Here is a 13584-nt window from a genome sequence, read left to right as displayed (position 1 = left end):
CCACCACTTCTTCTGGCAGCTCATTCTATACACCTGTGTGAAAAAGTCACCCCTTAGTTCTCTTTTATATCTTTCCCCTCTCACCCTAAACCTATGCCCTCTAGTTCTGGACTCCCCCACCCCAAGGAAAAGACTTTGTCTATTTATCCTATCCGTACCCCTCAATTTTGTAAACCTCTAAGGTCAGCCTCCGACACTCCAGGGAAAACAACCCCAGCCTATTCAACCTCTCCCTATAGCTCAAATCCTCCAACATCCTTGTAAATCTTTTCTGAACCCTTTCAAGTTTCTCAGCATCTTTCCAATAGGAAGGAGACCAGAATTGCACGCAACATTCCAACAGTGGCCTAACCAATGTCCTGTACAGTTGCATCATGACCTCCCAACCCCTGTACTCAATACTCTGACCAATAAAGGCATTTAGTATGCTTTCCTTTTTCACTATGCTATCTACCTGCGACTCCAAAGGTGACACTAAGAGAAACTACACAGCAGATTGACCTGATGGAAAACCCTATTTAGGTACCAGTGACATGAAAGAAAGGACAATATAGTGGAAGGTAGAGAAAAACAATTTCTTCGAGCTTGAGAAGCTAGATTAGCAAGTTTGCCAGCAATAATGACAGTAGTAATAAAGAAGCTTAACGACTGGGAAAAACATGTTGCTAAGAGTAGGGCTGAAAAAGAAATAAAATGATGCCCATTAAACCTAGTTCCTCAATATAGTTCCAATGAAGGAAGGAAGTTTGGATCTGGTTCTGTGAAATAAAATTAGGGTAAGTGAGGTGTGTCTAATTAGGTGATCAGCCAGGTAATATTGACAACAGTGCAATTCAGTTTAAAGTAATCAGGGAGAGATGAGACGAGAACAAAGATTTTTAAAAATGCTCAAATGGAAAGAGCTCATTTTACTGGTTTAAGGTGGTAGTTGGTTTAGAAAAGAATTGCAGGATAAAGCATTGATGGAGTAATGGAGGGTAAACAGGGAAGAGATCATTTTAGTATAAGCCAAGCGTATTTCTTAAAATGGAAGATTAGATCACCTAAAATAGAACATTACAGTGCAGTACAGGCCCTTCGACCCTCGACATTGTGCCAACCTGTCACACCAATCTGAAGCCCATCTAACCTACGCTATTCCATGTATGTCCATATGCTTGTCCAATGATGACTTAAATGTACTTAAAGTTGGCAAATTTACTACTGTTGCAGGCAAAGCATTCCATACCCTTACTACTCGGAGTAAAGAGACTACCTCTGACATCTATCCTATACCTATCACCCCTCAATTTAAAGCTATCCCCCTTGTGCTCGCTGTCACCATACTTGAAAAAAGGCTCTCCCTGTCCACCCTATCGAACCCTCTGATTATCTTATGTCTCTATTAATTCACCTCTCAACCTTCTTCTCTCTAACGAAAACAGCCTCAAGTCCCTCCACCTTTCCTCATAAGACCTTCTCTCCATACCAGACAACATCCTAGTAAATCTCCTCTGCACCCTTTCCAAAGATTCCACATCCTTCTTATAATGCAGCAACCGGAACTGTACACAATACTCCAAGTGCAGCCACACCAGAGTTTTGTACAGCTGCAGCATAGCCTCATAGTTCTGGAACATGAACCCTCTATTAATAAAAAGCTAAAACACTGCCTTCTTAACAACCCTGTCAACCTGGGTGGCAACTTTCAAGGATCGGTGTACATGGACACAGATCTCTCTGCTCACCTACAATACCAAGAATCTTACTATTAGCTCAGTACGTTGCATTCCAGTTACTCCGACCAAAGTGAATCACCTCACACTTGTCTGCATTAAACTCCATTTGCCACCTCTCAGCCCAGCTCTGCAGCTTATCTATGTCTCTCTGTAACCTACAACATCCTTCGTCACTATCCACAACTCCACTGACCATAGTGTCATCTGCAAATTTAATAACCCACCCTTCTATGCCCTCATCCAGGTCGTTTATGAAAATGATGAACAGCAGTGGACCCAACACCGACCCTTACGGTACACCACTGGTAACTGGACTCCAGGATGAACATTTCCCATCAACACCACCTTCTGTCTTCTTTCAGCAAGCCAATTACTGATCCAAACTGCTATATCTCCCACAATCCCATTCCTCCGCATTTTGTACAATAGCCTACTGTGGGGAACCTTGTAGATGAGAGTAAACCGGTGAGTAAAGCTCTGGTTAGGCCCCATTTGGAGTACTGTGTCCAGTTTTGGTCCCCACACCTCAGGAAGGACATACTGGCACTGGAACGTGTCCAGCGGAGATTCGCACGGATGATCCCTGGAATGACAGGTCTAGCATATGAGGAACGGCTGAGGATACTGGGATTGTATTCGTTGGAGTTTAGAAGATTAAGGGGAGATCTAATAGAGACGTACAAAATAATACATGGCTTTGAAAAGGTGGATGCTAGAAAATTGTTTCTGTTAGGCGAGGAGACTAGGACCCGTGGACACAACCTTAGAATTAGAGGGGGTCATTTCAGAACGGAAATGCGGAGACATTTCTTCAGCCAGAGAGTGGTGGGCCTGTGGAATTCATTGCCACGGAGTGCAGTGGAAGCCGGGACGCTAAATGTCTTCAAGGCCGAGATTGATAGGTTCTTGTTGTCTAGAGGAATTAAGGGCTACGGGGAGAACGCTGGCAAGTGGAGCTGAAATGCGCATCAGCCATGATTGAATGGCGGAGTGGACTCGATGGGCCGAATGGCCTTACTTCCACTCCTATGTCTTATGGTCTTATGATGTGGTGTATATAGATTTCAGCAAGGCGTTCGACCTGTTTGGTCACCTTCTCAAAGAACTCAATAAGGTTTGTGAGGCACGACCTACCCTTCACAAAACCATGCTGACTGTCCCTAATCTTACTCTTGTCATTCTTTTATTCCTTAAACACCTATAGAAAGCCTTGGGATTTACCCTGATCCTATCTGCCAACAACTTCTCATGTCTCCTCCTGGCTCTTCAGAGCTCACTCTTTAGGTCTTTCCTGGCTACCTTACAACCCTCAAGTGCCCTAACTGAGCCTTCACATCTCATCCTAACATAAGCCGCCTTCTTCCTCTTGACCAGAGATTCCACTTCCTTCATAAACCACTGCTCCCTCGCTCTACAGCTTCCTCCCTGCCTGACAGGTACATACGTATCTAGGACACACGGTAGTTTTTCCTTGAATAAGCTCCACATTTCTAATGTGCCTATCCCCTACAGTTTCCTTCTCCATCCTATGCTTCCTAAATCTTGCCTAATCACATCGTAATTGCCTTTTCCCCAGCTGTAACTCTTACCAGTGGTATACACCTATCCCTTTCTATCACTAAAGTAAACATAACAGAATTGTGATCGCTATCACCAAAGTGCTCACCTACCTCCAAGTCTAACACCTGGCTGGGCTCATTACCCAGTACCAAATCTAAATGTGGTTTCGCCCCTTGTTGGCCTGTCTACATAATGGAGGTGCCTGGGATAGAAAGCAAAAGTTGACTAAGGCATTTTCGTTTCAGACAATCTTCAACAGCTACTCTTAATTAATTATTGTGCCTTTAATATAATATAAAACTAAGCAATGCATTTCACAGGAGCATTATAATGTTAAATTAAGCACTGGAAAGACGACATGGGTAGCTAAACAAAAAAACTTGACCAACAAAGGTTGGTTTTAACAAGGGCTATAAAAAGGAAGAGAAGTGAGGATTTAAGGAGGAGATTTCCTGATTGAAAAGCAGGATAGGCTTGAACGCCCAAATCACCTACTTGTACACTGCAATTCCCCCAATCCCCTACAAACTGCAGAAAATCTGAGGGGTGAAATTTATGATTATAGGGTTAACAACTAGGGAACTTTGGAGGAGAAAATGGAAGCAACATTTTGGGAAACTTATGACCTAGTGATATTATCACCTGACTATTAATCTAGAGACCCTGGCAACGTTCTGGTTCCAACCACAGCCAATGGAGAAGTTTGTATTTAAAAAACAACTAGAAGCAACATTTCAGAACCACTGGCTTGGACTTTATATTCACTCTGTAAAAGTTCAATCTTTGGGTCCGAGTGATGAAATAATTTTGTCGATGAGTGTACACACATCTGGGAGAACATGCACAGAAGAATCAGCACAACAGGATCAAAGTCAAAACAAACTAAGCAAAAGGACTGTTAAAGTACACAGTGGGGGAGGACGCAAGAATTAGATTAGATTCCCTACAGTATGGAAACAGGCCCTTTGGTCCAACAGGTCCACACTGACCCTCCGAAGAGGGTCCCACCCAGACCCATTCCCCTCGGATTAATGCACCTAACACCATGGGCAATTTAGCATGGCCAATTCGCCTAACCTGCTCATCTTTAGACTGAGAGTAAACTGGAACACCCAGAGGAAACCCATGCAAACATGGGGAGAATGTGCAAACTCCACACAGTCACCAGAGGCTAGAATCAAACCTGGGTCCCTGACGTTGTGAGGCAGCAGTGCTAGCCACCGAGCCACTGTGCTGCTCATATAGAAGGGTGAAAGAGACAGGACAGGATTTTGAAAAAAAAAAGGCTTCTGAACTGCACTGTGCAAGTAGTCAGTCAATGAAATGTTTGCCAGGTCAGCTATCAAAGCCTGAGGGTATAGGTTCTCTATTCTAGCAAGCTGCACTGGAAGATAAGTGAGGGAAAGGATGCTTCAAAGTGATACCCTCTCCTCTTACTTTGTTCAATTTTTAAAAAGTGTCACAGTGGGTGGGAAGGAGGGGTTAAACCCATCCACATGGGGCTGGCAGCTGAAAGAACCCAGGCAGCATGGTTGCACAGTGGTTAGCACTGCTGCCTCACAGCACCACAGACCCGGGTTCAATTCCCGCCTCAGGCGACTGACTGTGTGGAGTTTGCACATTCTCCCAGTGTCTGCGTGGGTTTCCTCCGGGTGTTCCGGTTTCCTCCCACAATCCAAAGATGTGCAGGTAAAGTGAATTGGCCATACTAAAATTGCCTGTAGTGTTAGGTGAAGGAGTAAATGTAGGGGAATGGGTCGGTGTGGGCTTGTTGGACCGAAGGGCCTGTTTCCACACTAAGTAATCTAATCTAAACCTAGATGAGCAGGTTTGCTTGAAGCAGAGTTTGCATCCTTTCAGCAGGGAGCAACTTCCAGGCACCTAAAACAATCCCATTCTTCCCTGCTGAAACCTGGAGGGGAAAGCACGTGGCCCTTAACAAGCCATCCAGTGTCCAGGGGCTGGATGGAGTCAGGGAAATGACATACCAGACAGGCTATTTTTAACTCCCACTCGTATTAGACCATGTCCTGAGGTTTTCTGGGGGTAAGCTGGGCTCAAAGATCAAGCCCCTATTCTTTCCACATCAGAGGGATTACTTGAGAATTAAAAAGCAAAGGCTAACTAGGATCACATCAGATTTTATTTCATTTTGATGTTAATGCACAATACTATTTGACATATGTCGTAACAGATTGTATATCATAATTGAAAATTTGCTCCTCGTCATCAGGAGGATGACCATTTGAATAGTCAAACAAAAGTCATGAACAAGACAGACAAGTATTTTAGGGTTGATGCTTGCGTCAATGTTGTTGTTACAATATTTTAATCTAGCAAAGAACATCTTTTTCCAAACACCTAGTCACAAGGTCAAGATTTCACAAGTTATTTCATATCCAATTAAGTTTTAAGGCACAATCATGGTTTTGTACACAATCGATGTTCCAAAATTAAAATAGGATAATCAACAAATTAATCTACATTTTTCATGAGGTTATTTAGGGGAAGAACATGAGTAAAGATGAGAGAACTACCAGCACTTTAGACAGTGTCATTGAATATTTCACATTCACACAAAAACAACTAGTGCCTCAATTTAACATCTAGAATATCTATAAAACGCAAAGTATTTCACCAAAGTGTCAAACAGCTGATGTGCTTAATTCCTGGCATGGAGTTTGGAATTACAACCTCTTGACTCAAAAAAAAGTGATACTAAACAAGAAAATAGAGATAGTATTGTGTGCCTTTACAATCTGTTCTTTGTATGCTGTAAGTAATATCAAACATTTCAAATACTAGTAGAAAATGATTATGCATATATCAAGTTTAAAATGTTATCCTGAAACTTGCACACCGTTTGACAGTGCTGATACCCAAAATACTTTTCACCAGATTCAGGAGTCAGGCATTTTGCACATCAATAGTCAAATCAATCATTACACAGTGTATGCATTCTGCAATGTAAAATTCTCACGAGGGATGATCAAGGATAGACAGGGTACTAACACTAAGTTAGTGTTTAGTGGGAAAGGAAAACTACCTTGACATTGCATTGAAGGTTTTAGGATTCTGACCAGTGCCTTAATTCAATCCCAAGGCCAATTATGTACTCTCAAATTGTACAGACCTTAAATCAGGTAGTATGTCAACAGGCTAGCGCTTTGCCAGGATTTCATGCACACACTACAAAAATGGATCCAACCAATACCAGTTTAAGGTAAAGTAGAATCGCTATGTTCAGAAAAACAGCAGCTCCTCTTAATCGTTATTCATCAAATTTAGACCATTTTCAAACTTTCTGGTTACTTTGGAAAATCTGGGATGAAAAAAAAAGTCAGATTGTATTCCATGACTGAAAACAAAAAAAAGTGCTGGAGATCACAGTGGATCAGGCGGCATCCATGGAGACCAGATAACTTCTGAGACCCGCTGTGGTCTCTGGCACTTTTTGATTTTAGTACAGATTCCAGCATCTGCAGTAATTTTCCCTTGGATCTTATTTCATTGCTGTCTCTAATCTGGTATTGCAACTGTCAGAAAGTAAGCATTTCCTAGCACTAAGAAAAACAAACCTCAAACCAGTTCTCAAGAATCGCCTCAAGAACAACTGCAGAGTTGGAGGGCTGGAAAAAGGAAAACAAAATCTTTATAACTATAGATTCATTCTAATTTTTGTTCTGGTGTTTGACATTTTAGAATTGGAGAGAAGCAGTGACAGACAGGTAGTTTCTCAAACATTTATCCTGCATCAACATCAGAAAAAAAAAACTTAAGCTTCCAAACATAAAAAAGGTTTGTAGAAAGTCTTACAGCCCACTGACAACAGATTTTAAAATAAAAAAAAACTTTTCTTCCTTGGACTCTTCAAAGTTCTCAATGCTTTCAATGGATTATTTGACACTGACAGGGAAAGTCTACACTTGCTGAAAACAACAGGAGAGAGTCGACCAAATGCTGGAAGTTAAACCTTCTGAAGTACATCCATGAGGGAATAGTAGCTACACTGAGCAAATAAGAACTCAACTGGAACAAATGATATTGCAACATAGACAAACCAGGAGACCCTGGAGTCTTCACATTCCTTGTACCAAGTACCCATTGCAAAAAACTAATTACACTTAACATTATAAAATCCCCAAGTACAAGCTCATTCCTTGCAAACTGCAGTAATGACTTGGAACCACCAAAATCAACTTAAGATTTGCATGAGATCCCAATTTTTATTTTGGTTAGATGATGGTTTGGAGATGCTGGTGTGTTGAGAGGCATAGGGTTCTGGGGTGTTCTGCATTCAAATCCCACCATGGCAGATTGCAGAATTTGAAATTAATTGATTCTAAAAATAACTGCCTGTAAACTAGCTATCACTTAACCATCACTCATTGCTGTGAAAAACCTATCTGGTTCACTAACATCTTCTCAGAGAGAAAATCTATTGTTGTCCTACACATGACTACAGACCCACAGCAACATGGTTGACTTTCAACTGCCTACGAAAAAAAAGTGACCCAGTAAGTAATTTAGTTGTATCAAACTGCTATGAAGGCTAAGCAAAAGAAATGAAACCAAGACGACCACCCAGAATCAACAACGGCACTGAAGACAATGACAAAAATCCTCCTTACCAACATTGAGGGGGCTTGTGCCAAAATTAAGAGAGCTGTCCCACAGACTAATCAAGTAACAGCCTGACATTGTTTAGAAAATATGATGATTCTAAGAGAATAATGATGTGCTGGAAACCACTAATATCATCCTCGATTATGTGTCCCACTGGTAGGACTGACCAACTGGAGGTGGCAACAGTGGTACACAGTCTATGGGCCTTAAACTAGACTCCAGACACCATGATATCTCATGGCATCAGGTCAAATATGGGCAAAGAAACCTCCGGAGAGCTGACAAAACAGTACTCCTCCACACAACACAATCTGGAGGAAACAAGAGTTGATGGTAATGGCACAGCATGTACTCTGAATGGGAGACTTCCATATCTATCACAGACTGGCTCAGTAGCAGCAGAGTTCACTGTAAAGAATACAGTTGGTAACACCTCCGATAGGTGCGGAAGGGACCAAAAGGGGAGAAAGTTCTTTTTGACCTCATCCATGAGTATTGGTAGGAGTGGCCAATGCACACAGTCCTTGCGGAGATGGAGGTGCATCTTAACACGGAGGACACTGTCCATCGTGGTGTGAGAGGCCTGAGGCTGGAATCAAACCAGAGACCCTGGTGCTGTGAGGCAACAGTGCTCACCACTGAGCCATCGTGCCACCATGTACCATCTACAAAATGGACGACAGTAACTCAAAGTTACTTTGGCAACACCTTTGAAACCCACAACCACTAAAGGACAGGAGCTGCAGATGCATAGGAACACTGCACCTGGAGGTTCCCCTCCAAGCCATTCACCATCTTAACCTGGAAACATATCACTGTTCCTTCACTGTTGCTGTATTAAAATTCTGGAATTTCCTTCCTAACAATATTTGGGTATTTCTACACTCCAAAGATTGTCATATCTTTAAACAGCAATTCACTCATCTCCACAGCATTTAGGAATAGGTAATAAATGCTGGCTGAGTCAACATATTCCATATCAGATGGATGAATAAATAAAAGCAATGATAACCTTATTACCATTTTCATGTTACCATTACTAGCCACATATCAAAAATCTGGTTCACAAATGTTCTTTAGGAGAGGAAATCTGCTACCTTTATCTGACCTGGCTTATAAAGAATCAGTGATAGAGATATATAGCATGGAAACAGACCCAGTCTAACTCAGCCATGCCTTCCAGACATCCCAACCCAACCTAGGCCCAATACCTGGCCCATATCCCTCTAAACCCTTCCTATTCATATACCCATCCAGATGTCTTTTAAATGTTACAAATTGTACTAGCCTCCACCACTTCCTCTGGCAGCACATTCCATATACGTATTACCCTCTGAGCAAAAATGTTGCCCCTTAGGTTTCTTTTATATCTTTCCCCTCTCATACCTCAGGGAAAAGACTTGTCTATTTATCCTGTCCATGCCCCCCCCCCCCCAATGACTTTATAAACCTCTATAAGGTCACCCCATAGCCTCCGACGCTGCAGGAAAAACAACCCAAGCCTATTCAACCTCTCCCTATAGCCCAAATCCTCCAACCTTGCCAACATCCTTGTAAATCTTTTCTGAACCCTTTCAAGTTTCACAACATCCTTCCGGTAGGAAGAAGGAGACCAGAACACACAATATTCCAACAGTGGGCTAACCAATGTTCTGTACAGCTGCAACATGACCTCCCAACTCCTGTAAACCATACTCTGACCAATAAAAGGAAAACATACCAAACACCTTCACTATCCTATCTACCTGCGACTCTGCATTCAAGGAGCTATGAACCTGCACTCCAAGGTCTCTGCTTAATAACACTCCCTAGGACCTTACCATTAAGTGTACAAGTCCTGCTAAGATTTGCTTTCCCATATGTGACTTCAGAATAGCCTATCACTCAGATCAAGGGCAATTAGGGATGGGCAATAAATGCTAGCCTTCTCAGGTGATTCCCACATTTCACAAATAAAAATAAAGTGACATTTGAGCTATTTCCACAATCCTTTCACTGTTTTGCCACTGTCAGACAGCTTATCCACCAACCAGGCTTGGACAAGTTGCAATGTCCTGGATTTAAATAGTGGGGCAAACAAGGTTGTTACTTTTGATTCCTAGTCACAAACATTCAGCCTTTACCAACAATTCTACCCTGTACCCCTAACAGATTGCAGTCAACCTCACTATCCTAATAGGACAGAGATCAGGGGCTCCTGAACTCTCCATCTCCAACACAGACTGCCCATTTCAATCGTGTGTCAGCCTCCATCACCAACAAGTTTGCTGGCAAATCTCTTCTGTCGATCCCAGAGTGCACAATTCCAACAGCCTCCTGTCCAACCACCATTCATAAACTGCAGTGTTGCTAAACCTCTGCTGTCTAAATACTACAAGAAGCAAGCCCCACTTGTCCAACGCCTCAGCACTCAATAACCTACATTGCAGTACTGCAAACTAACATCACAAAACAAAATGTTCATCTGCATGTTCAAATCTCTTAGCAATCTTGCCTATCTTCATGTATTAGATGGACTGACACTACAACCATTTGAGAATTCTATATTCCTCTAAGTGCAGACTCTTCTGCACCTCCAGCCCAGTGTACCTCAGCACTGACATCTGTGCCTTCCATCCTCTAGACTCGAAGCTCTCCACATTCAAGACGCTCCTTAATACTTCTTACCTGTTAGTCACTTCTTGTGGCAGGACAATCTTTTCACAGTTTATTTTCCCTCAAGTACATTCAAGGCACTTCAAGTTAAAGGCACTATAAAATTACGGTTGTATTTTGAACTGTTGTATAGAGTTACAAATTAACAATGACTACATGGACAAAGTAACAGGGTGTGACTTGCAGAAGTGAAATCATACTTCAATTAAAAAGTGGGAGAAAAACCAGCGCAAAAAAAAACCAGGACAACAATGCTTGGTAACTCAACACTATGATCCCACAGAAATTGTTTGCAGTAAGGTGTGGCTGCAAACCTTTTTGGAAAACCGTTTTTAGGGCATCGCTATGGCAACAATGTGGTCAGAAATAAACAGGTACAAATATCAAAATGGAAGAAAATTTTAGACGTTATCAGCCCAAATATTACACTAAGTGAGCAGACTGCACATTTATTAGGGAGTCATTGGGGCAGGCTGTGAGTAACTCCAGACTGAAACAGAGTGATCTCACAGTTTGGAAAGATTAATCACCAGGACTGCATTTAGCTTCCTTTTAAATACAAGGCTCAAAGTCCAAACACGACCCTGTAAAAGGAAATTTTTTATACATTGGAATTCAAAGAATAGAAACAGGTCTACCATTGCCAATGAGTTTAAAGTAAATGACAATTAAGACTTCCCTTTCAGGAGCATGGGTAATTATATTCAGGTATATGGTGGACCCAGGTGGTGGTAGACTGCTGAGATGTGTCAAACATTATTGAACCTTACATTTATAAATAATGCATTTTTGAAGTACAATTTAGGGCTCCAATAGTAACCACCCTGGATAAAACAACACGGGAGAAATTTCTAGCCAGCCAGGAGAGCAAAATGAGAGACAAAGTTCAAAGTCAGATTTGAGGTGAAGGTGAGCAGAAGGCCGTTGTATGCTGTGTCGCATGCTACCTTCTCCCTTTACTGAAGTTCAGAAATAAACACATCTTAGCATTGTCCATACTAACTAAGTGAATACTGACAGCGAATTTACACAAATCATTAATCAGGAATCGCTGCCCAGGCTCATTCTCGGGTTGAAAGAAAAACTCAAAATTTAAACTGGGAATACGGAGGACAGAAAAGGACGATAAGTACCACGCGCCAAGTTTCAATTAATCTCAGATCCCAGAAAACATTCAAATACCCTTAAAAAAAAGAGACAATAAAACGCATTTAAAAAAAAACACGAAAAGATTACGAGGACAGTCGAACGACAGGAACAGCGCTAAGAAAATGAGGCCAGTGTCTGTGAAAACTCACGAGAGAATAATTCCCCCAAGACCAGTAGCTTTAAGGGTGAGGCGGATTGCGAATTCACTGGGAAATAAAAGTCCAATGTTAGCATTATTGAGCTTCTTGAACAAAAAGAATCCGGATGGGCAGTTATAATAAAGGACAAACGGCTTGGGGGTGATTCAACGGACTGTGTGTGTTCAGTGAAGCGCTTTCACTGTCCTCACTCGGCACTTCCCCCCCCCCCCCCACCAACCCCGGCGGGAATCAGCGCGCTGCTCCTGCCTCCCCTCTCACAGCCCTCGGCTTAGCGTTCACTCCCAGTCCCACAGTGTCGCAGCCTCCGGGGCTCCTCTAAGGAGATGGGAAGACACAAGGGTAAGGTTGGGAGATGGGGGGGGGGGGGGGGGAATAGGAAATCCAGGGGTTCTCCACTGCAGCCAGCGACCCCCACACTTACCCCAATTGACCACCAGAAGCAGCAGTAACATCGATCGCTCCATCCTCTCCCAGGATCTGCCTTTAATGGCAAACACTCCCCAAACTCGGGAAACAGAAAGAGAAGTCAAAATCCCTCCCTCTTTCACTCCCAACTGGAATCTTTCCAACAGCTGTCTGTCTCCAGGTAACACTTCTTGCAATATGACCGAATTCCAGGCTGAAACTTCAAAAAAAAACTTAATGTACTGCCAGAAAGTTTATTTTACCCTTGGGAACGAGGAACCCCGAGGCTAACTTTACCGGTCAAGCACTTGGAAAGTTTCTGATCCTTTACCACAGAAAGCTGGCGGAAACACCCAGGAACTTCCCTTTCTTTCAGGTAATTGGCTCCGTTAAAAGGGGAGGAGAAAGACGTCAGGCGACACACGCATAAAAAAAATCCAAAGATTGCAATCCTGCCTCATGGGAATTTTTATTTTCATTTCTGCAGTTGTTTGTTCGTGTTCGTCGATATCCTATCGTTGGAAAGTATTGGGATCATTATGATCCGCTGTTGCATTTCAGTTGCTGAGGTTGGTATCACTTCCTCTGTGAACATTCACCTCATCCTGCAAATAGTGTTGAACACATCTTAAATCAAAATGGTCAACGAGCATGGTTTTGCCCTGCATGGATGTTGTGCAACGTAAAATCAATTCACAGAGAAAGAAAACGCAATCGACCTATTCTCCTGTAATTACAATCGATTCACACGCCTTGGGTTGAAGGTTCAAACCCCACGTCTCAGAGTTGAGCCTAATAGATCAGCACTGAGGGAGTGGTACACTAGTAGAGGCGTGACCCTTCCGATGAAGATAAATAGATAACTTGGCATTATTTGGAGAAGAGCAGTGGAGTTTTCCCATTGTCCTATGTAAAATTTATCCATCTAACAACACCATAACTGATAATCTGATTCTTTGTTTCATTGATGTATACAAATTGACTGCATCATTGCCCAAACTACAACAAAGACTATATTTCAGTTCCATCTGTAGATGATTACTGAAATTTAGTTGAACTGCTTACTGACACCACAACAGATGACATAGACTTTTTGAGTATCACGATTAAATCCATCTGAGCTCAACCAGATAAATTAGTACAGCATCAATTCCCAAAATAATTGTAGGGTTTTTTTGCTTTCACTTCTCTCCCCAGCAGCATTTGACTCGTACTCATATGAAGTCGGTTCTACCTGTGTTACAGTTTAGTTTTTTTTTAATTACTCTTTTTACATCCTTTACTAACTTATAAGCAATCAATAGATCATT

General features: G+C 42.2%; 1 protein-coding gene across 2 annotated transcripts in view; it reads right to left on the bottom strand.

The window, feature by feature from the left end:
- The window catches only part of LOC140486287 (prostaglandin F2 receptor negative regulator-like), a 68848-nt gene extending 55934 nt beyond the window's left edge, over positions 1-12914 (bottom strand). The window contains exon 1 of one of the 2 annotated variants that reach the window (XM_072585216.1): positions 12291-12914. In XM_072585216.1, the coding sequence (XP_072441317.1) occupies positions 12291-12333 (43 nt within the window). In that variant the 5' untranslated portion in view covers positions 12334-12914. Of the gene's footprint in view, positions 1-11857; positions 12008-12290 lie in introns of those variants that run through there. The other variant, XM_072585214.1, reaches the window with a different exon arrangement.
- Positions 12915-13584: the final 670 nt, after the last annotated feature.

This window comes from Chiloscyllium punctatum, chromosome 15 (genome assembly GCF_047496795.1).
Source record: "Chiloscyllium punctatum isolate Juve2018m chromosome 15, sChiPun1.3, whole genome shotgun sequence".
NCBI lineage: Eukaryota > Metazoa > Chordata > Chondrichthyes > Orectolobiformes > Hemiscylliidae > Chiloscyllium > Chiloscyllium punctatum.
This window is presented reverse-complemented; position numbering and strand designations above follow the sequence as displayed.